Source organism: Perca fluviatilis, chromosome 11 (assembly GCF_010015445.1).
Source record: "Perca fluviatilis chromosome 11, GENO_Pfluv_1.0, whole genome shotgun sequence".
Lineage (NCBI taxonomy): Eukaryota > Metazoa > Chordata > Actinopteri > Perciformes > Percidae > Perca > Perca fluviatilis.
The window spans coordinates 34,615,013-34,638,846 of record NC_053122.1 but is presented as its reverse complement, the minus strand read 5'-3'; the positions used below and the strand labels follow the sequence as shown (position 1 = coordinate 34,638,846).

The 23,834-nt window shown below is 41.3% G+C and overlaps 2 protein-coding genes across 5 annotated transcripts in view; both read right to left on the bottom strand.

Annotated features, from left to right (window-relative positions):
- pde4ca (phosphodiesterase 4C, cAMP-specific a) overlaps positions 1 to 14,571 on the bottom strand; it is a 67,345-nt gene extending 52,774 nt beyond the window's left edge. For 2 of the 4 annotated variants that reach the window (XM_039815065.1, XM_039815067.1), the window contains exon 1: positions 1,811 to 2,421. In XM_039815065.1, the coding sequence (XP_039670999.1) occupies positions 1,811 to 2,073 (263 nt within the window). In that variant the 5' untranslated portion in view covers positions 2,074 to 2,421. Of the gene's footprint in view, positions 1 to 1,810; positions 2,422 to 12,901; positions 13,123 to 14,506 lie in introns of those variants that run through there. The other 2 variants (XM_039815066.1, XM_039815064.1) reach the window with 2 other exon arrangements.
- A 1,906-nt stretch (positions 14,572 to 16,477) lies between these two features.
- Positions 16,478 to 20,295, bottom strand: ifi30 (IFI30 lysosomal thiol reductase). Its single transcript, XM_039815063.1, has 7 exons — positions 20,048 to 20,295; positions 18,895 to 19,083; positions 18,471 to 18,545; positions 18,249 to 18,335; positions 17,939 to 18,091; positions 16,850 to 16,918; positions 16,478 to 16,684 (listed from the first exon to the last, which is right to left on the bottom strand). The coding sequence occupies exons 1-7, from the start codon at positions 20,177 to 20,179 to the stop codon at positions 16,619 to 16,621; spliced, it is 771 nt and encodes a 256-aa protein (XP_039670997.1). The 5' UTR covers positions 20,180 to 20,295; the 3' UTR covers positions 16,478 to 16,618.
- Between the last annotated feature and the right edge of the window lie 3,539 nt (positions 20,296 to 23,834).

Sequence of the window (23,834 nt, the reverse complement as noted above, 5' to 3'; positions counted from 1 at the left end):
GCTAGTGGGGGAAATTACACTCCAGACTACATGTTCATGAAGGTGAATGGACTTGTAAACACTTCCTGAGTAGGCTTCTTCAGGAACGTTTAATATGCATTTCTTGCCAATAGAAATAAGACAGGGCTTTACAGCACCGGCTAGAGTTTCTTCCATGCTTTTAATTGTAATTCACTGAGGTGGATGTGATCTAACATCACTGCAACAAGTTGAAGACAGCCCAGCCTGTGTATATGCTGAGGAGCAAGCATTTACAAAGACCTAGGAGGCATGTGCGAAAAAAAAAAAAAAAGTGAATTCCAATTTCCCACAACAGGCTCTTATTGTGAAGAAACCTACACACAAACGAGGAAATACACTGTCCCCTTGAAGCAAAAAAAAAAAAAAGAACAAATATCTGCATGTTTGCATATTCATCCCCACATATGCGTAAGGCTCTGTTTATTCTTCCTCTCTAAGGTCAAGTATAGTTTAACTGGTCGTACAACTCTTGCCTTGACATCGTTAGCCAAGTAAATGTTTAATTTGCATTGGAATCATGGGTCAGGTCTGATGCAATAAGGGCTCATAAAACTAAAGCCATCCACAGGCACCAGGGCAGAGCTGGCCGACGGCAGGGCAGCTGTAAACACTCTATACAAACAAGAGCTATGGCCACTGTAACGGATTTTAAAGGTATCGAAGGAAATGGAGACTAAATGGAACATGTTTTAGCTAAGCAGGAAATATCCTGTCACAAGCTGTAGGTGTGCTTCATTAAAAAAAAAAAAGTTTTGTCGCTGACAGATTAAAGTACTTGCTTGACAGAGAAGTGGAACAACAAACGGCTGAACCGGTGACAGCAGGGATGTGGTTGAGCTGGGTGTTTACTGAGATGATGCCGCTCAGTAGGGAAACAAAAGCTCTGGAAAAAAACCACATCCACCTGTAGGAAATGAAGCACTAAAACCGAGCTTTTTGAACTCCAACTCTTACTATTGACCTTTGCTGTTCCAACAAAATCCTCTAGGAGTTTCTTGTGGCTCAAATGTGTTTTTCAGCCATAAACAAACCAAGCATACAGAGCATTAAGGAAGCGAAAAATCAAGTATCGACAGCGACCACGCTGCATCTCAGTAAATATCAGCCTAGTCTATTTATAGAGGATGGAACCGCACCTTTACAATCCTCACATTATGAGAACTTCATTTTGCCGAATTTCCCTGCAACAGCGGCTGATTTTGTTTTTCGGGTAGAGGACAGGGTGTTTAACTGAAACGCAGCAGTACATGAGCATCTCGTGGTCAGGATCAATTTCACAAGCTAAGCTGAAGGGCAACCGTTTTTTTGAGGTGTGAAAGGCTGCTGCCTGCACAACAACAATAAGCCAAATAACATTCATTAAGATGACGCTTTTATCCAAAGCGACTTACAATAAGTGCATTCAACCATGAAGATACCACCCAAAAATAGCGATGCAAATACATGAACTTAATTAAATAAGCAAAACTACTTCCGGTGCTACATTTTACAAAAGACAGCAAATATCTGCAGCTGAGTAGAGTAACCCTCCGCCATGTGACAAGACCCATTACTACTACTACACACATTGACTGAAAAATTAAGCAGCAATTAGGCTATAGGTAAAGAACAAAAAGAGAAACTATTGTAAGTTTTTAAATAATGGCTTCAGTGCTTATAAAACCCTCAGGTCACAGTGCAAGTCTGTCATTGCATATTGGGTTATGAATTGAGTATTTCTGCTGTGGTTTTGCAGCTCACGAAGCGCTTGTCACCTTTGCCATCTTGGCCTCAGAGTTAAGGACTCTACCTGGGCGTGTGGGCCACAGTGAAGCGGCGCCTCTGGAGGTTGATGCTGCGGTTCATCAGCAGCCTCCGGAACAGCAGCGGGGAGTTTCGAGGGGACCCACGTGGAGAATCTTTGGGTGAGAGCTTCGGGGATCCTCCCGGGGAGCCCGCTTTAGACCGAGACATGAGCTGAATGACGGGCAGCCGGGTCACCCTTCGGCCCTGTGGCCTCTCCTCAGCTTCAGCCTGCTCCTCCTCGGAGCTCTCAGAGCACAGCTCGCTCATGGTGGACAGAGGACGCTCAGTGGTCAGGTAGTTAGGGTAGTTAGTCCCTTTGCTCGTTAGCTCACTTTGGTCCAAGGAACAATCTCTGATCTCCTTTTCTCGGGTTCCTCAAATAAACTTTACAGGGCTTTCCCATGACATGTCAGTTTCTGTAGCTGTCTCTCTTGCCTTTTCCAAGTCCAGGAACTTAGTTAGTGCCTCTGCTCCAATCCTGGCTTCCTCATATTTGAACTAAACCTGGGCCCCCCCTCGTTATTACTCCAAAACTCTCTTGTTAAAACACTCAAGTACGCTTCTTTCGAAATCCAAAAAGAGCACCAAAAAGCCAACACTACGACCTCTCTACCAGACTTTTTTTTTTTTATCTTTATTTGAAACCTATCAGTTCTCTTTCTTGTCTCTTCCTAGGGACCACGTTGACTGCCGTGCCGGACAAGAAAGTCAAACATTAGCATTGATGTACTCTCCCTGCCTCTCTGCCCCAGGCTTTGTTTACATTAGCGCTAGGCCTTCCCTCTCTCCAACTAAATATGGACGTCTGATTTACAGGGAGGAGAAGCATGACAGATCACCTCCGTCTGCTTCTCTCTCTCTCATTCCAACTCTCTGCCCCCCTCTTCCCTTACTCCTAATCTCACGGAGCACATTGTTCATCAACTTTCAAACTGTGCTCCATAATTACTTCCTCCAGTGTATAAACATTAAGCCGTCGCCTGGCTTGGCCTCGCAGCTTGCTTTTCTTATGCTCACTCCAGCTGACTTTGCACACTCAGGCTTTTCCCTCTGGTCCCCGAGGTGCTGTTTGTTATGAAGTCGCCTATTTCCTCAGAGACAGCCTTTTTTTGCCTTTCACATGCTCCGAGCGCACCAGGAAGAGTCACATGAAGGGCCTCTGACTATAAAAAGCAGAGGTAGATAAAAGCTATAGAGAGCATGGGTGCTGTCACGATGGCGCTCTCTATCTGTGACCAGAGGCCACATCATCCTCCTCACCCCCACCCAATCTCTTTGTTTATCGCCGGAGAGTGAGGAGAGGTCCTCCTGTGATTCAGGACTCACAGCTAAACACCGGTGCTGTCTAGAATAACTGAAATCACCTAGGGAGCTGGAACATCTGACACAGGCGCTGAACCTATGACCAACAGATGGTAGGGAGAGCAGGGAAGAAAGTTTTTTTTTTTTTTGGTTGGAGGTCTTTTTGTGGATATACACTCAGAGTTACTGTACTCGTATATATTCTGGAGCAACAGTACTGTACTTACTGTACCAAATGTAGCACCGCAGATGCATTTCCGGTCAAATGCATGTCAAGTTTCTTTTTTATATCAGCCGTCATCACCAAAGCATGTCTCAAAGGACTATACTGTACAAAGGATGAGTGTATAACACGGGATGTGGCTTCTGCTCTGTCCTCAGTCGATAACTTCCATTTCAATTTGCAGACACCAGGTTCAACACTTCAGCATCACCAACACATCTATTATGGATGATATCTTTCTCTGGAGAGCCATTAACGGGCAGCGACCTACAGTACAGCTTGCTCTGAGCGTGCCCGCTGAGATTTTGCCTTTAGATGTACGAATTAAACAAATAATGTGCTTTAAGGCAGAACTGAATTGACGTGTCAGTGAAGCAAAAGGTATCAAACCTCGTTTGTAGCCGCACTTATCAATGTCTTTTTATTAACAAAGGGTCAAATGATTAATGTGAAAAGGGGCGTAGTGATGAACCCACAGAGATTTATCACCAGACTCCCTCAGCATTACAGAGCATATAAGGGCCTTTCAGCTCTTTATTTGGGTTTTATGGCCTGCAACTTTAATGTTTTGGTTTAGTCTCAGTTCTCTCATCAACCCCCTTTTCAGGCACCTATTTTTAGCAAAAAAAGCTCTGACAAACCGACTGTACACTCCCTGCTCAGCAAAAACAACAGCAGACAGACAAAGTTAGCAACTTGCTGGTGCACATGGTGAAGCGTTTAGCCACTAGAGACAGGGTTTTTTTTCCTCAGGAGTTGGTGGAGACCAAATCAGAGGTAAAAGTAGAGTGAATATTGCACTTAACATTAGTCGCATTAACACAAAAATGACTCAAACAAATTAACGCAAACGTTGCTCCATGTCTGCTCAATGTGTAAATAAGCAACTGTTTGCCATATCAAATGTGATATGTCAGCACTGTTGTGATATGATATATGTTAATACTGCTTTAATCTTCTCTTCTTTGATAATATCTTTCATTAGCAGAAGATTGACATGTTTTTTGACATATTTGAATCACTGCAACATATCCTGTAGTATGGACGACGCAGTTAAACTTGTGCCAGACCCAGTGGGTATTGTTGAACACTTTGATATCACTTTGTTCTAATCTAAAGCCTAGGCAGTAAAGATGCTCTCTTCCCCAAATTCAGCACATCTGAGGATAATCCTGGGCCCGAACCAATATTACTGGCCCTGAAGCGCATCATCCGACCAGTCATGCAGACGACAATTCCCAGTTTGATTTAGGGAGGCCAGAACAGACTGTTTATTCCTCCCACAGGTCCTGGAGTGGCGCTGATCAAGTTCATCAAGAGGTAGTTCTGGTGGATCGGTAATGTGAGACAACACGTATGTTACAACACGTTCCGCGTTGCACCAAACAAGTCATTGAGACAGCATCTCTTGTTTTGAAAATATAGCGGTTTAGCTTTCTTTGATTAATTTCATGCATTCACGTGAATCTCGCTATTTTTGGGTGGTACTGTACCTTCATTGTTGGATGCTCTTATTGTAAGTCGCTTTGGATACGAGTGTCAGCTAAAAGAATGTAACACGATGTAATCCTAATAGACTTCCCCATCCAGTGAACCACTGTGGAAGCAATTGCGTGATCAGGGTTTCTGCAGGTTTCACCTTCAAGTCAAATTTAAGTCTTTTTAAGACCTTTTTAAGACCATTATCCCTTGTGTTGTCTTCCCTTCGACCATGAACTTTTTGTCCATCCAGGTCAAAAGTGAATTTAAATTTTTCAGCATTTTTGGCTCTTTTTTTATGCTTTTGACACTTTTTAAAACGTTTTTGTCACTTTTTTCAACGTTTTATTTAAAAATTCATGGTCAATAAATCTAATTTATATGACATTTTACCAAATTTTTGAGTTCAAAAAGCAGAAATTATGAATTATTTTGACTAATAGTTAAGATCAGAGGATGTAGAGTGAATCACAGACAAAGTTTAGTCACGATGCTGTTTTAAAACTATTTAAACATCTTTATATGTTGAATAAAACACCCAAAATTCAATCAAAGTAATCATTGATTGTAAGTGCAAAGCTCATCCATGCATTCATGTTATATTTGGGCATTTTGGTTCAAAGAAACCCATATTTCTGATATAGAAAACTTTGAAAACGGGTCAAATTTGACCTGAGGACAACACAAGGGTTATGAATGATATTTAAGACCTTTATCACAACATCAACTGATCCAAGCTAAACTTGCACTTCCCTATAGCTGAAGAATAATGTCAGGTTCAGCAGGGAAGAGCAGGGAATGGTGGACCCAAAGGCAGAGAGCAGGCAGGCAGGCAGGAATAAGTAGATGATGAGGATTTATTCAACCAGTAAAACAAAGTACAAAACAACAAAGGAAGTCCAGAACGCAGCAGGAAAAAAGGCAAATCCAAAAAGAAGTCCAAGACACAAATGGGAACACTGGAACACTAAGACAAACACACAGGACAATAAACTGGCGACAAGACTCAAACAATCCAAACCGAAACAGTGGAATGATCTGATACAGAGCAGGGGGGAAGACAAAGACTAAATGCACAGGGTAACGAGGAAACACAAGACAGGTGAGGAGGCTGGGAAACAGGTGAAACACATTAGGGCAATCACAAAGGAGGGAAAACCAAAGACAGGAAGTAAACTCAACAAGACAAGGGAGGAAACACGAGCTACAACAGAAAACAGAACAAATACACAACAAAAACAGGAAACAAGAACAGAACCTCAAAACCGACAGAACCCAAACCCAAAACCACGACAAATAAAATCGGTTTTATGTCTGTGATACAATCCGAAAGAGACTCATGCCAATAAGAGGAAAGCTGATTGGCTGCAGTGTAAGTTGCATGTTGGTCTCATTTGTCATAAGACAACAAAATTATATTTGGACTAGGGAAAGAAAGAACTCCAACACCACGGAATAAAAAAATTAGCATAAGACGTAGCGTTGCATGGACGTATGAAAAATAAATACCTGTTTAAAATTATTTAAGACCTAGAACACAATACTTCAGCGAATTTAAGACTTTTTAAGGCCTAAAATTTTGATTTTGAAATTGTAGACTTTTTAAGACCCCGCGGAAACCCTGGTGATAAAGTCTACCTTTATATGCACTTTATTACCAAGATCTAATAGTTTTATGTCAATCTAAAGCTTACGTTTTCCAAAGAGGCACATTTCATGGCTCTGTTCAAACTCATATTGAGACTCCCATCAGACCACCACCACAGCCCTTCATGGTATACATCCCAATTCTGGAAACCTTTTTCATCTTCTGATTTTGGGAAGCATCCTGCTCCCTCTAGGATCCATCTCCAGAGTTTCTCTGGAAAGGGTTATCCACAATCAAACAGCCAGACAGGGAAAACAAACCAGGACTTAAAGACGACATCATGCTAACCCACTACCTCCAGCCCATCTAAGTGGTGTGGGCAGAGTATGCTCACAGCACTTGTCTTCTACTACTGATGTCATCATTTCAGGCGGTGTTCAAGCCACTGCTAACATTAACTTTGATGGATAAATAACAATATCAAATTAGTGACGTGATAATGAACAAATGCCGTTCGATTTTGATTCGATTTTCCCTACTCCCAGCTCATTGTCATTTTAAAACAGCCTGCAGCTTTAAAATGCTGCTCCATAAACAATTTCTCTGGCGCCGCGTCAAAATTGCACTACCAACTTGTAAACAGGCGAGCACATGGCCCTCTTCGCAGAGAAGGAACACAACAAAAGGAGTCATGTCTATTGCTTTATACCTGCTGATTTATTAACACTAATGGAATGAATAAAGCCGATCACCACAATATATCAACCTATTTTCCAGAGCCTCATCTGTAGAGTTTTGACAATGGCACATTAAATGTGATGAATCTGCATGCCGGTGTTTGCCTTGACACGCTGACAAAATGATGTCAAATTACAGACAGTTTCTACGTATGTGCTGTACAGAATGTTCAGAAACTTACTTTACTGCGCCTAAGTTAAAGAGTCCATCCATCCATCCATTACCTGTAACCGCATATCTTTTACAGGGTAAGAAGGGGCAGCGACAGCGCTAACCACTGCCCCACCGTGCCACCCCGAAATAAAAGAGCATGAAGGCAAAATCATAGTTTGAATCACTGGAATGGTGTAAAAAAATGACATCCATTACACTACACTATTTCTTTCCGTGAATTTTTCTGAATTTTGAAATGATAATTTAGAAACATAAATACAGGTGCAATGTCTATAGTTCTACTGTATCTGGGGCTATCATCTGACAAAAAAATATTTCTGTTTTGCAGTGCACCACTGGCAATAAACTCATGTTCATCTATTTAAATGGAACGGCATTTTAGAATTTTCAAAAGAATTTCACTTCAGAAAATACGTTTGTATAGAGTGCGCACGTGTTGCTTCCAACGTTCAAACTAATTCATATCAATCATTTTTTGATTTGTCACGTGAAACGTGTACGAACAGAGTACAATTGTAGTGAAATGTTACGGCGTAAGCTCCTTCCACTTGTGCATGATTCATGATAAGCAGAACACAGAAAAGGAGATTTTATATATATATATATATATATATATATATATATATATATATATATCACTATGATTTTTGTTTGTTTGTTCGCTATGATACAACCGTGTCTTTGTCCAAAGTAAAGCCTAACCTGATCACCTCTGTTATGCAACTACCTACGTAAGCAAACAGCTCTGTCGGCATTCCTTCCACATGTGAAAAAAAGAGAATAAAGGGGCCGCACACATTCAGTACGTGCATACATACAGTGTAGATGGGCAAACATGCTACAAATGTATTTGCAGCTTGAATGTTTTTGGGGAAACAATCACAAGAGCCTTGTTTGTCTGATCTTTTATAGTGATAATTATTTAGCAGTGTGATAGAGGGGAAGAGCAACGCCTTAAGCAGGACACTTTGTTGGATCATATGCTCAAGAAGCAAATCCACGTTTTCTACCTAAATTGAGCAAAAAAAAAAATATCATCAAGCTCTGCTGAATACTCCAAAAATGTACAGGAAACAGAGTTGGAAGTTATCCTAAATACAGGACGACAACATGCTGGATTCACAGGCGCTGGTTTTTTTATTTTTTTTATTTTTTATTAACCACGTATCGTTTTAATCATGAATCTAGAACATGAACTGTTTGGAAACTCACTCCTCTTAACAGAGCCCACAATCACTTAAGCTAAAAACAAATACTTTTTCCTTAGGAAATGTGCGGGCTTGCTGAAAGGAAAAAGGAGGTTGAAAGTTTGAAATAAAAGAAAAAAGAAATAAAAATGGATCATCATCAAGTTTGTCTACCAACACACAGTGTTGGGAAAGTTCCCTTTCTACATGAACTAGTTCAAAGTTCAGTTCACAAATTTTAAAATGAACTAGTTCAGTTCAGTATAATACTTTTTTTCCATATGTTGCCGCGAGCTATTCTTTTTCAAAATTATTGCCACAGCCCATATAGAACCACAGACAGCAATTATTTTATCAGTTTAAACACTGAAACTATGCGTCAGATTTCATCTTCATATCCAATCAGTTCAATGTGCCGTTTCAGGTCTGCTGTGGATGTGACTGAAGTGCAGATTTTCTTTTTGAAAGCAAAGTTTGCACAGAAATGTAAGATTTTTCCCATCCTCACCGACCTTGTTAAATGATCATACGACCCCTCCTTGCTGCTTCGTCGCCTCCACGCTGCTTTTTGTTTTGATGACGCATGCGGCGGTGCGACACTGGTGGCTAGTGTTGCCAGATTGGGTGTTTTTTCCGCTACATTTGAAGGCCTGTTTACGGTGTGTTTTAGCCGGGTTTTGGCCTGGAAGGCTCTATAGAAATCTGGCACCCTATTGAATGAAGTTAAACTGAGAGAGCGTGGCGTTCACAGACACCAGAATGAACGAGTTCACAGTAATGTTGCGTTCTTTTTGTCCACCGAAGTCGTTTTACGAGTTGTTTTCCGGAGCTACGACCCGGAAGTTGCAAAAAGAACGCCCCCGAGGTCGTATTTACGACTCGTCAAGTCGTCTGAACTCAGAGGACCCCGAGCTCACTTTCAAAGATGGCTACGTCGTGCATCACACGTAGTAAACATTGTGGTTATCTACAATTTTAAGCACTTTTGTCTTTGTTGTAACCAAATGAAGAAGTCGTACTACAACGCGCTGTATACTGCTACCTATAGGCATGTTGCTACAGTCTTATTAGGAGTTAAATAACGCCTGATTAGTTATTTTGTAGCTGGTGCAGCTGAAATTGGCTAGAGACGCTCGGTTGCTATATGACAACAATGGCTTTAAGCCGAGTCTTGAGCAGAAAGCAGAGCAGTAGCCTAACGTTAACGTTAATCAAAACGTAATTTTCATGTATCAAACTGTGAAATATATGTGTGTAATATGTCAATAACTGGGTGAATAGAATCCTAAATGTTACTAAAAATGTTACAAAAATCCATCTTTTCTCCGACTCGTAGTATTGTGTGACAAAAAGAATGCAACAACCTGCGGTTATTCGTTTTTCAACACGGATGTGACGTCACGCTCGAGCTACTAGTCGCGATTACAAGACAAAAGGAACGCACCATAACGTTCACAGAGCTGCCAACTCTCACGAGTTGGCCATGAGACACACGCATTTGAATGGTTTCACACGCCACACCCCCGATTTCTCACGCTGAAGTGTCAACCCGGTCGCAAAATTACGAATCCCACTATGGCCACGCCAAGACCCGCCCTACAAAGCAGCTCGATTGGTTGGGGTTAGGATAGCTGATTGGTCAGGGGATAGGACCAGCATGGACGCCTGGCCAATAGTAGTGTGTGAATGCTATTGAAGGGCGGGTCTTGGCGTGGCCATAGTGGGAAAACATTTTTGCAACCCGGTCGGTCAAATGCCTGAAATATGAGTTTATCTATAGATCTACCCGTCGAGCCGCTCGTGATCGACTAGTTATGCTTTCAGAGACGGTGAGGGGGTTCAGGAGCGTTCCCTGTCTGGCATTTTTGAAACTTCGCAAATGTGAGGACATTTCTTCACGAGCCATCCCAGGCGCATTTCCGGTATGCTTCAGGTATGCTTTGAGTATTACAGACCTGTCTGTCGCTTTGTGTCCACTCTCTCTGTAAAAATAGAGGTGAGCAGCGCAGCTGGAAAGTGTAGCAACTTCAGTTCATTTTAGTGGACTCGCTCTGCTGTGGCCAGTGACGCGGTGCATCCGTGCTCTACCTCTGATGAAGAGCAGCGTACAGCCTCCTCTAAACTTTGTCAGAGACCAGAGACCCAAATGGGCCTCTGTGTCTGTCAGACGGTCTGAATGAGATACTACCATATCAGCGGAGCAATAACACGCACAGCAGACTATATTACAACTCTCCAAATCTCGGAGAACACAGATGGGAGGAGTTATATTTTGAATGTGCACAAAGTTGTAAACGAGCAGAAATCTGATGTAACACATCTGAGCTATTGAAGTCCAGGGGTTTATAAATTAATTAAAATGAATTAATGTATGATTCACATGAATAAGTGCCACATGCACATTTAAAGAGATTTAGCCTACTTCCCCAACAAAAGACGCAAAAGAGGAGGGAAGAGTAAATTGTTGACTCAGAGAGATGACGTTAAATTAGATAAAGTTGATCTACTAGACTAGAGAATAGTTGAAAGTAATATATAATGCCTGAGGGCCTTATTGTTCTATATTTTCAATTGTTTCCAGCATAAATTGATGTAAAAAAAGGGGTAGAAATAGGTGCATAAAAATCCAGTGTTTAATGCTCAAAATTATATGTCTCCTCACAAAATCTGGAAACAGAACCTATTCCATTGGGTTGCCAGGCCATGCAGCTGTGACTGGTCCAGATGTTTGTGCCAGCTCAGCGGAGGGGGGGGGGGACCCACCTATGGAGAACCCCCCCCCCTATGGAGAACCCCCCCCCACATAACAAATCACAATTTAAACCCTGACAGTTATGATGCTGAATGAGCCTAAGAAATTTGCTCTGTACACAGCAAAATTTGGGTTCGCCCCACCAAATCTCACTCCAAGGTTTTTGGAAAAGTTGGCAGCTCTGCGTTCATCAGGCAGTAATACGGTACGTTCAGTTCACGTTTGCCCAAAATATGAACGAGTTCATGAACTATCGTTCAATGAACGCGTTCAGGCACAACACTGCCAACACATCTATCCATCTATAAATTGCAGGAAGGTCTTTCTGTCTGTGGGTGTGGGTGTTAAGCACATATCTCTTGAACCGTTAGTCCGATGGATTTCAAACTTGACAGGTGTCTTGCTAGGGGCACGAGGACGTGCACTGCCAATTTTGAAGTTGCACGGATTAGAAATGCAAAAGATATCGTTAAATATAAAGGTAAAACAAGCACATATTGGCTTTTGCCGCTCTTGCCGCCGGCCACTCCCCCCTCTCACACTGAGGACCAGAGACAGAGAGCAGCGGGGCTTTGGCAGCTAAAATGTGGCATACACCTCAGACCCACTACTTTGGACTGTCTTTGACTTTGAATAAACAAACGACAATTCCCGAATTTAAGGACGTATCAGAATCCCAGACATGCAAGGCACAACCACACAACAAGTGCAGACGCATGATCCCACTTATAGGCAGGCTATTTATCCTATAAAGCGAGACGTATCTGTATATATATGTGTGTCCGTGTTTGGGGGAAAGGTAACCTGCACAGCAGCAGACACCACATGCAGAACACTTTCGAACAGCGGGGGGGGGGACTCTTTTCCTGCTATTGTATTAAATTGCTGTGAGCTGACAAAACATAACGTAGCCTAACCTTGGAGATTATTCCTTCAAATAACGGTGCAATGTGAGAAAATCTCAGAGTTGAACCAGGTAGATACATCAGTTTTCATCAGACTCCCCCTGGGTCGGGTTAATTAAGTCGCCAAAATAACCCCGCGAATCAAATCCCCCACTTCCCCGCTAACCGTCAAGCCACTAAACCTGTATGGAAATGAACACCTCTGCTGGAATGTTAAATTCGTTAACGATCCGACACACAAGACAACACCTTCTCTCTCTCTCTCTCTCTCTCTCTCTCTCTCTCTCTCTCTCTCGCTCATAACGGGCCGGGTGGGTAGCACACTGCCATGAGTCCATGACGCTAATGTCTTGATTACTGTCTGATATTTTGTGATTACATTCTGAATCTGCAGCGTTCTCTGTCAGGTAAATACAGTAGTACAACGTCTTCCTCTGATGTAGAAGTAGCCTACACTGTAAGTCAGTAGTAGGCTATACTACTACTTCTACTGGAGTTGCATATTAAGTGGTTTGGGGTCCTTCTGTAAGTCATTTTGGGGTACAATTTGGTTTTGATGAATTCTACAAGCAGCAATAGCCTACCACAGGCCAAGCAATCGCCCGTTCCAACAGGCACTGCACTAGTATCTTAAAAGTGGGAACAGATCCTCGGTAGGGTAAATGATGTAGATTACTCCCAACGTTTTGGTGAGAATGATGAAGTTTGTCAGTGCAGAAACAACCACACATAGAACCATTGACTCACAAGGCTTTGGAGATATAGCTGGTCAGAGTCCCCAGGCTCCTGGAGGGCCTGATGCTGCGAGCCGAGGGGCCGGACTGGGGGTCATCGTGCGTGGAGGGCCTGCAGGAGAGCCTGGGCAGCTGCAGGGTGCCTGAGAAGAGCCTCTTTACAGCACATCTGACATCGGGATCATGGACTAATGGTGATGGGCAGGAGGCCTGCTCTGAAGACTCCCACTGTCTCTGGGAGGCAGAAGAAAGGACAGGATGCTGTCAGTTTGGCTACATTATCAGATCAGATGCTTCTAATTGTCAAACTAGACGTTACCAACTGTGATGGCATAAAAATATGTGAAACGTAGATGCTCCATAGACAGTAAATGACATGCAGGCCACTTCTTTCATTGAAAAGATGGTGTCAGCACAATGTATTTTTCATTGATATGTGAATGACACACAGATACCCCTCAGTTACCCCAAGGGTGTTAATGATATTAATTGCTGATGTAATGATGAGGTGATGTAAGCTTCTGACTGGGGACCCAGGGCCCTCATGTGAGGAGAACCCAAAAAGATGCTAGAATGAATAGCGGCGGACGCAGGGGGAGGGGCCCATAGAAAATGCCTTTCTACAGGGCCCAGAATGTTGTGCTACGCCCCCGTAAACAATAATATTATTCAGGAATCGGTAAATTAAAAAAAGGTCAAGCTCGGCCTTTGCCGAACTTGTCGAAGAGACGGTATGAACAACAACACCATCCACTGAGATCTGAAGGTAAGGTTGCAGACAGGGCTGTTTTTGTGCTGTTGCTGGAAACATGACGAGCCACGTAAACGCTCACTCGGGCATTATTTTTGGAAGGTTTATCTGATTTCAGGTCCTGAGACCCACACACTATCACCTTGGACACAATAAGACGGTTCTCACAGTGAGATAGTGTTTGGGATTCAGCTCTCAGGGCATCTCTCTCTTTCAGCGTCAGTGTGGAGGGAGAACAGATAGGAGCGCGTGTCTCCTGCTGCATCCCGAGACCTTATCTCTCCATCTGTTTAGGAATTAACATCTTTCCATAACCGACTGTCAGCACTCTCATGGTTTTATTGTTGACCAGTTCTGACCAAGTTGACCCAAGATCCAGAGCAAAGGGTTAATGTGACTTTCTCAGATTTCTCTTCTTAGTGACAAAAAAAAACTAGTAAATGATGTATGTGAATTCAAAATGCCCTTTGAATGGGCTCCCAAACCTCATTTGTTTAATTCTAATAAACGTAAAGTATTGATATTAACCTGAATTTTAAATTAGACAGGGCTTATTTTAACATACTAAACTCTGTTAATCTTCTCCACAAATGTGCAGCACTGGTAAAACACAGAAAAAATACGTGAGCGTTATGACATAATCCCAATGAACAACAGATCAATCCCACAAGTAACCTGCCATCTTGCTTTTGGCACTATAGCTAATGTGAACATGTAGCAATGGAACAGCTTTTTTGTTAGAATTCTGAAAAGACATCAGAAAAACGTAATACATACGAGCCCTAGGAGACAGACACAATCAACTCTTCAAATTTAGCAATTTTTTTTCTTTTCGATATTTCTTAGAGGTTCATTAATTACCCTTACCTCGTTGAAGTAGAAAATTTTGGATGAGTTATTTCTCCTCATACTTTCAGCTACTGCATCATGGGAACAAGACAACCGGGAAGGAAATACCAAAGAGGAGGATACAGATACCACATTTAAGATCAGATATGAAGTAGTCTGTGGCACCAATACCTCCGTATGCCGTCGCTCAGTCAAGAACAACCGTTTCCACGCCCCTTCATCAACACTCAGCTGTCATTAGTTCAGTGATAAACTTTCTCAGCACACTTTTGAGTTTGCTTTAACCTTCTACGGTGGCCTTCTTAGACTGTAACCTCATTACACCCAAAAGCAACAAATACTTTAGAAAATGGGGAGAATTAGCTTAGTCGGAGCAGGAAAAAGAAAAGGATACAGAGCCAGGGGATGTCAGCTGGTTGTGAGATTGAGGTGGTGGAGAAGCCTGCATGACAGGCCATTATTCATGTGTGTCTATCTGACTGTGGAATCAGTGGACGTTGTGCCTCCAGACCGTCTGGTTAGGCAAGTCTCTGGCTTTGATCAAGCTGCTTGCCTCATGTAATTTTTTTTTTTAACAACATAAACACAACTTTGGATGGATTTACTATTTCTAACTGCATTTGAGTCCATGTTTCTCCTCAGGAGACGTTGTGAACTTTAATGACCCTGCCCCCTTCTGCTGCACACCCACATGAACGCAGGCTTAAAAAAAAAAAACGCACTAACATAAAAGTCAGATGTGACTCAAAACCACTCATTTGTTTTTAGCGCCTTTAGTTAGGCTTTCTGGTATGCTTAAAATATTGACATGTACTTTGTATATAACATATTTAGTATACTTTGCATCTCTAGTTTTTAAATAACATGTTATTGAACATTAAAGCAACTGTGTAAAATCTCTTTCCAGATGATCTGGCTAACTATTCCAGGCTCAGAGTTAAGGAATCCGCAGAACTAACAAACATTTTAAGACAGCAGTAGGACATGATTCATGTCTCTGTCTTTCATTACCTCTGGTTACAGAGGAAGTTCCCCTGGTGGAACCATAAAGTTTGACTTGACTGAAGATCACGAGATATGGCGCCATCTAAAGCAGTGTTTCTCAAATGGGGGTACGTGTCCCCCTAGGGGTACTTTTGGAGGACTGCAGGGGGTACGTGACATTGTTTTTGCAAAATGTTTTTTCAGTTACAAGGCTGTAGTTACTTCTGCTTTTTTTCTTCAAGTTTGTTGCTTTTTTTTCAGTTTTTGTCCCTCTTTTCAAACTTTGTCACTTATTTGAATTGTTTTGTCACCCTAGTGTTTCCTTCCTTATTTCTACTGGTTTTTTTTCAAAGTTTTTGTTACTATTTGACCTATTCTTGCGTTACTTCCTTCTTTCTACAGTCTTTTTCCGCCTTTTTTCATCAGCATTTAAATGTTTTCCAGGTACATGGCTGTTGTTTAGTAAATCTATCGCTGAACTCGCTGTATTCTTCCTCTTTATATAGACTTTTGTTTTTTCTTTCATGGACATGGCTGTGTACATGGCTTAAAAAAAAAAAAAAAAAAAACTGTTCAAAGGGGGTACATTAGTGAAAAAAGCTTGAGAACCACTGATCTAAAGGACAGCGAGAGCACCGTCTCTTTTTCTTTTTTTAAAGATAATATTTTGGGCATTTTAGGCCTTTATTTAGGACAGATGAAGACATGAAAGGGGAGAGGGGGAAATGACAAGCAGCAAAGGACTGCAAGTCAGAGTCAAACCCGCGGCCGCTGCGTCGAGAAGAAAACCTCTATATAGGGGCGCCTGCTCTACCAACTGAGCTAACCTGGCCACAAGAGCACTGTCTTTCACCAGACTTTTACAAAGGACACTGCACATCCCAGAACGCTATTATTGAGTCAAAATGCTACAATGAGCATTTATGGTTTCAGTGGATAACATTTCAATGATGACACATTTATTTTTTTAGGAAGTAAATTGTATTTATAATCTGTGAATTAAAAAGTGAGGTGATTTTTTTTTTCCCTTTATAGAAATAGATAGTAACATCACAGATTAAAAAAAGAATATTTGATGACATTTCTCAGTGTTCCTTATTTAGTGGCCACACCTGGAACAGAGCAAGCATGTGCAGTGCTGCTCCTTCACTCATTGTGGCAGTAGCTTCTGTAGTGTGTCTGGCCCCCCCCGCAGGCCACAGGCTTGGTGCCCTAAAAACAAATGTAGAGTTTGTTAAAAAGGTCAACGGTCAAGTCTAAGCAAACAACAAAACGATGAACTGTTTGTGCTTTCATAACACACAGTAAAATTGCCCTAAAAATTGAGAATTGCATAACCGAGTTAATGAAATGGCTCGGATTTAACATTAACTGTACCTTGTACATGCCGCAGACCAGAGTGAACAGAGAATTCATGGCCTTGTTCTGCAGGTCTTCTGTGTGCACCTGCAAATGAAATACCAATGAGTATCCCAAAGGCTACAGAAACAAGTAGCATTTAGGCAAAGGGTGCAGGTGCAGTTGACCTTTTCCACAGCAGATTGTGACAGGTGTGGACAAAAATGACAGATAATCACATGAAAATAGGGTAGTCTTTGAAATAACCACGCTATCTGTCACCTTACTTATATAGAGCCAAAGTGTTTTGTAGCAGATACAGTCTTGATATTTTATCTGACTTTTCTGGATGGTGATGTAAAGGTCAGAAAATCTTTGGCCAATTATTATGAGGGGCACCCCCTTGGCGCCAAGACTGCTGCTTGGGACTTTCCCACAGTCCAACTTGATAATCACCTTCATACAGGCTTGTAAAAGAATGTAGTAATATTCTCATGAATACCAGAGAACTCAAATACAGTTAGGAGACTACATAACAAAATCCCAATTGAAACTTTGTTCTGAAATGTTTCTATATTCTATATTTTTTCATGTGCACATACAGGGGTACAAACTCAACTATTCAGTTCTACATGGGAAAATATATATTACATTTAAGTTCTGTAAAACTGCTTTTAATTTTCTGTTGAAACCTTATTTGACAAGTTCAAAAAACAAAAAATAAAGCTCCAGTTCCCCTGAGGAGGCTTGGCAGAGAGGCAGTAGCATCTGCTGCACCGTGCTTTGGAGTTACTTTAAAATGTAGCTTGACCTAGACCTATCAGTCACAGCTCTCTTTGGACGCTTTGGGGCCGATCAAGTGTCAAAATAATCACGAACATATCACCACTGTAAATGTAGCACCACTTGTTTGAAAAGTGAGCATCAACGGCAGCGGCAGAATGGGGACATTGCAGTGAGAGTGGCTTTAAAGTAAGTCAGGACGGAAATGAAAGTTTCATTCCAAGTCAGGAATGATGTGTTCTATTCAGCTCTGGAGCTTTCTAGTTTTGAGCGGTCTCCTAGTTTGTTTTTTTCCTTTACCCCAACAGGCCATAGGTTTCACCGCTAAATGCACTGGAGGCTTACCCCATTAATGGTCACCCAGGGCACATATTGGTGGGGAGGCTTCAGGGCTTGGGTCTTCAAGGCATTCTGATGCATCAGCTGGTTTCCCACATCCCCTTTCACACACTTCATGACGCTGTCCCAGCTCAACTGAGGGCTGTAGAGGTTCACGCACTACAAACAATGGAGGGAAATAAACACTGAAATAATAAATAATAAGTTGGGGAAGTGGCAGTGACCGAAAAGACAGGGCAGATTATTGCGAGAGACAAACAGACACTAGCCAAATGACTGGGGAAATGCGTGCGTGCGCACACACAGACTTCCTTACACTCTCGCCTGCTTTGACGACATCGGCGGAGGATTCCATACAGAAGATGATCTGGTAAGCAGCGTTTGTCATGTTCATTATACAAGTCTGAGAAGAGATCGATAGATAAGATAGAAAAAGTATTTATTTTATTCGATTAAAATTTGCTATGAGATTACAGGATTCTGAATTGTAGTTACAGGATTATTCAGCGGTTTTCTCTCTTGGGGAGTGTGACTTTACCTCAATCATGTTGCCCAGACATTCCCGTTCTCCATGCTGGCACTCATAAATGTACTTCTGTCCGTCAGGTTTCTCCTGGGGTGGGATAAATGCAACAGGTTAATAACTAAACACCATTTTTGATATTTGTTTATTATATACGTCACGTTATTCTCACTTTCTCTCCAGTAAAGTTCAAGGGAAATCCACTTTAGGATAATCATGGTTGTTTGAGGATTCTGTGACATTTGTTTTTTACTTAGGCTTATTTCGTCACGGATCATCTATCCTTCTCCTGCCTTTTTTTTTTTTTTTTTTTTTTTTTTTAAAGTAAAAAAAAGAAAAATATCGTTACTTATCTTTTCAGGACAATGCCATCACCCACTCCACAATATATAGAGAAACTACAATCTCAGTGTATTAAGTTGCATTGTTCACTGCTTACCTGTGCATTGCCGTAGGGCACCAGAGTTACAGACATTATATCGTTCAGCAAGATCCAGGTGGGTATGAGAATCTGAGTGAGAAACATTCTGCAGCCGGGACACAGACTCTCATAGTACAGCCCCACCTCCACTGGATCTGCTGTCTGACGGGACCTGGTGAAGTTGGACTCAAGGCACTGCTTCAAAACCTGCACAAGGGGGCACAAGTGAGGAGGTTTACTTTTGTGTGACCACTCTACAGTAAATCTCTCTTTTTGTGTGTGTGTGTGTGTGTGTGTGTGTGTGTGTGTGTGTGTGTGTGTGTGTGTGTGTGTGTGTGTGTGTCTGCAGGGTCAGGCCATTTTCTATTTGGAGGAAATATTACGAGAGGTAATAGTTTTTTTTTATATTTTCTGAAAATCAATTGAAAGTTTGGTGGCATTCCCCTTCTATATCAGCTGAAATTACTGCCACCAAAAAATAAATAAATAAATAAAACAGATGTATTTTCTCATATGTCCTTGTTGGGGTTTCCCCCTATGCTTTGGCAAACGTATTGATTTTGTTATGCCAATAAAGCAAATTGATATTGGAAAAATTGAAAGAGGGAGAAAGAGAAACTATTGTGTGAAGGGGGAATTTAGTTTTTTTACTTCCTCCTTCCCTAAATTGTTCTATAGCGCGTTAGTAAAAAAAAAACAAAAAAACTTGTGAGTGACGTAGAATGGAATGCTAACCTTAGTAACAAATCCAAATGTCGTTTCGTGCTAACGTTTCGTCGTTTCAACGTTAGTAACGTAACGTTTTTGCTGTATCTGGACACTTGGAAGTGTTATTGTGTACCATGACCACTCAAACAAAACAAAAGGGTCATTGGCGTTTTGGAGTTTGTAGTTTCACCACCAGTGAAAGTGAGCTAAGCTAGCTAGCTAATTGGTCACATAGCAGCGTCTAGCTAGCTATATAGTTAATGACGTTATTGTTACTGAAGCTGCACTTAGTTTTCTAGCACAGTTCATTTAGAAAGGTGGACGACACCCGGAACTATATCTGGTGTGTCCTTTGACCTATGCCTTTGACGCCAACAAACGCCAGCCATTCAAAAGGATAATTTACGTGGTCATAAAATAAGATAATAAGATAAACGCCCTCTTAATACATAATATATCTTACCCCACACTGGACAGCTGAGTCGAGAGACGAGCACCACTCTGATGGAGGATGGGAACATGAAGAGGAGAGCGCGCAACCGCCGAACTGAACATTTAACCAAACAGTTAAAACCAGCAGCAGAAGCGCCTTCATCTTCAGGTGCAGCACACAGCTTTAGTTTGGAGCTAAAAAACAACGTTGGCAACACAACAATGGTCTAAAAGCTGTAGCTCCGGTGCAACTTTAAATACGGCACCAATACTTCCTCGTGAAGGCTTCCTATTTACTGATTGGTTGATCGAGACAGCGTCACTTGTAACTAGAAGAGATCCCTCGCTGCTGCTAGTTTGGGGAAGCATTGATTCCACAGAAATTAGTCAAAATGCCATGAGGTTTTGTGTGGGCATACGTTTCTTCAGCACAGGTTTTCACATCCTGATATGTCATGTCCTTTCAGAAGGAAATAATGCGATATAAAAACAATAAAAAAAAAACAAACACAGTGGTGGAGGAAGTATTCATTTACGTACTTGTACCGCACTAGTAATCTACAGGTACAGTAAATGCAGGCTACTTAAGCCCTATTCGCACGGGATAAGTATTATCTAGGGACCTCGTGTGAATTATAAATTACCCACCCACGTCTGAGTTTCATCTGGCGCATTCGAACAGGATAAGCGAAGCCTGTGATTTTACTCGAATTTACTGACATTAAGCAACAGTAGAAACATGGGTGTGGGTAGCTCTGCTACGTGTGTTTGTGTGTGGTAAGATCTCGAGGACACACACACACACACACACACACACACACACACACACACACACACACACACACAAACACACAATCTCAACCGGGTAGTCAGTCATCGTCCGAACTGCGACCTCTCCTTTTTCTTTCTCTCACTTTTTTCTCCGGGTGGTGTCAAGCAGGGTCCGGTTAGATGGATAGAACTAAACATTTCACCAGGTTAAAATCTATTAGCTCAAGCTTTACGCTTGATTTATTTGTAACATTAACCTCTAATTATGAAGTGAGCCCCCTCGCTTGATTGTGCATTATTTTTGATAAGCTATTGCTTGGAGATGTCTTGTTGTTATCTCTAGATGTATGATACAAACATAAAAAATATATTTACCACATGCTGCTATACATGTCATCCATCGCCATCTAATCATTCTTTTTGTCTTCGCACTTGTGGTGGTTTTCATCTTTCTCTTTCTGCAAATTGTATATGATGTATAGCGACATGACCCAGCACCCAAAACACTGTCAAAACACTCCAACGCACCCTCCATTCTTCGCCAAAGATGGATAAAAAGGCGCAAAAGAAGGAAATAGGTACCTTGAAAAAACAAAAAAGCCCCGCCAAATCCTGGACAAAGCAGAGATGCCGATTCGCACGGGACTAATATTATCACAGGACCTCTGTTTTCAGCGAAATATGGTAGGTCATTTGCGGGGGAATTATTACTTTACAAATTACAGACATGACCGATTCGCACGGGATTAGGATCACAGACAACCTCCGCAATTATTACAAATGACCGGAGGTCACCAGGTAGGCTAATACTTATCCCGTGCGAATAGGGCTTTAGTTGCATTAGTTCCAACACTGGTTTCACAAATCTTGGAACAGAGTGGAAACTGGGTAAAAACTTTAAGCATTTTATCACAAAAGCTTTGAAAACTTCATTTCACAACATGCATTGATTTGACACTATACTGTGTTATATTAAGGTACTTAAATGACTCCTACATACACTGGATTAAGCGTATTCAGCCAATAGAGAGGAAGTAAATGTAGGCTACTTAGTTGCATTCCAACACTGGTTTTACAAATCTTGGAACAGACTGTAAACTGGGTAAAAACTTAAAGCACGAGTTAGTCATTTTATCACAAAAGCTTTAAAAACCTAATTTCACAACATGCATTGATATTACACTGCTGTGTCTTCCAAGTTGCATTAGGGTACTTCAATTACTCCTACCGGCACTAGATTAAGTGTTTTCTGACAATAGAGAGGAAGTTCAATTGAGTACACCTCAACCACAACTGTATGTAAGTTCAAAAAGTTCCTGTATAGCAACTGTTCTTGCACTAGAAAGGAGAATGAGGAAATTGAAAATATTCTTAGGAGGAGTTGCAGTCCTGTGATCAGTTCACCAACTTTGTTGTTTTATGGGACAGTATCATTGGCATGACTTGTGCACATTATAAAGCGATGGCATGTCTCAGCTGAGTTCCTTAGTCCACAGGTCTTGCTCAAGAAGGGTCATGAGAGAAACACACACTGCAGCAAAATATTCTTAACCCTTGAACATTATGAAAGGTTTTACCTGGTGACTCTCAAATGATCTCTCCCTGCTTTCCTCTAAAACCAGGAAAAAGAGACACAAAAAGCAGGCAGGACACAACACAGCTGCATGACTCACTCTGCTTCCTGTCTGCTTCGCTTCTCTGTTTTAGCTCAGATTTCGGATAAAACTAAACCATTACAGTACAGTCATTCATCTGTGCTTCTTATGTACGTGTTTGCCTTTGCCATATTTACCTACAGTGTGCGGATATTTGTGTTATACTGTATGAGAAAGTCACACACACACACACACACACACACACACACACACACACACACACACACACACACACACACAATGTTTTCTCTCTTCCCTCTTGTGGTATCTAGGCATTCAGATAGTTTTGGTCTTCATTGCCCAGGTTTTCATTGAATTTCATTTCATTTATTATACATGAAAATTTAAAAGCAACAATTAAGTTACAATATAAATGAGCCTGACTCAGTTTAAAAACTGGTTTCCAGCAGGTTAATGTTCTGCAGCAACATAGAACATTGAACACAATTTCGGCACATGGGGACAAAAACATTTATACAAGACATTATAATGAACTAGACATATACAAACAAATAAAACATTAAATACGGACCAACACCCCTCTAAGGTTTGTGCCTCCAATGTAATACAATGAAAGAGAATGCATATTATCATTTGTGGTTCTCACGCATTAACAATTTTATATATATTGTAGTGGAAGTTTCCTTTGCAGCAGGGGGGGAAATTTCAGTTTAGTAAATTGAAACAAATAAGACAGTCTGAGACTAAAACCAAGTTGGGTTTTGTATTTTATTAAAAAAGATATATTTGCAAATATAGGAGCAACATGATTTCACAAAAGGCCGCAGCCCAGTGTGGAGTCAGTCTCTCAAATGAGTGAACAGAACACCAGGCTTATATGCATCTTCAGAGTGACAGCACACACGCACTTGGCTTAGTATGACACCACAATTTTTACATGCAATCTGATACACATGAAGACAATCAGAGAAATACAAGAGACATCTTGGAGCCATCTCACCTCCTCCTCCCTGTATGACTTTCACCCCCCAGTTACATCTTAACTGGCATGGGAAAACTAGAGAGTTTTAGGGTGACCTTGTACCTTTATCGGTTCAGGCTAACAGTGCTCACATAATGTTCCAGACTGGATGTCTCACAAAGTTAGAATCAAAATCTACATGTGGGAATGAGATAGACTCTTTCAGCATTTGTGGATGAATTTAAATTACAAATAAAACATAAAAATATAAGGAATTATGCTTAAATGTAATTTTCCCATTACACTCCACCCTTTTGATTACAACCTAATCACAATACACAAATTACTTTTATGATTACATATATTTTTGCAAATAGCGTCTTCCGTTTTCTTCTTATTGGCAGAGGTTTGTCCTCTAGCACTTGAGAAATCGTAGGAAAGAATCTTTACCATTGTTTCTTTTTTTGTGT

Excerpts from the sequence above, each read along its gene's own strand:
- ifi30 (XM_039815063.1), bottom strand. The coding sequence starts at position 20,179 with ATGAAGGCGCTTCTGCTGCTGGTTTTAACTGTTTGGTTAAATGTTCAG. Across the intron at positions 19,084-20,047 it reads ACTCAGCTGTCCAGTGTGGG|GTTTTGAAGCAGTGCCTTGA; the intron begins GTAAGATATATT and ends CCCCTTGTGCAG. Across the intron at positions 18,336-18,470 it reads GTCTGGGCAACATGATTGAG|ACTTGTATAATGAACATGAC; the intron begins GTAAAGTCACAC and ends ATCTCTTCTCAG.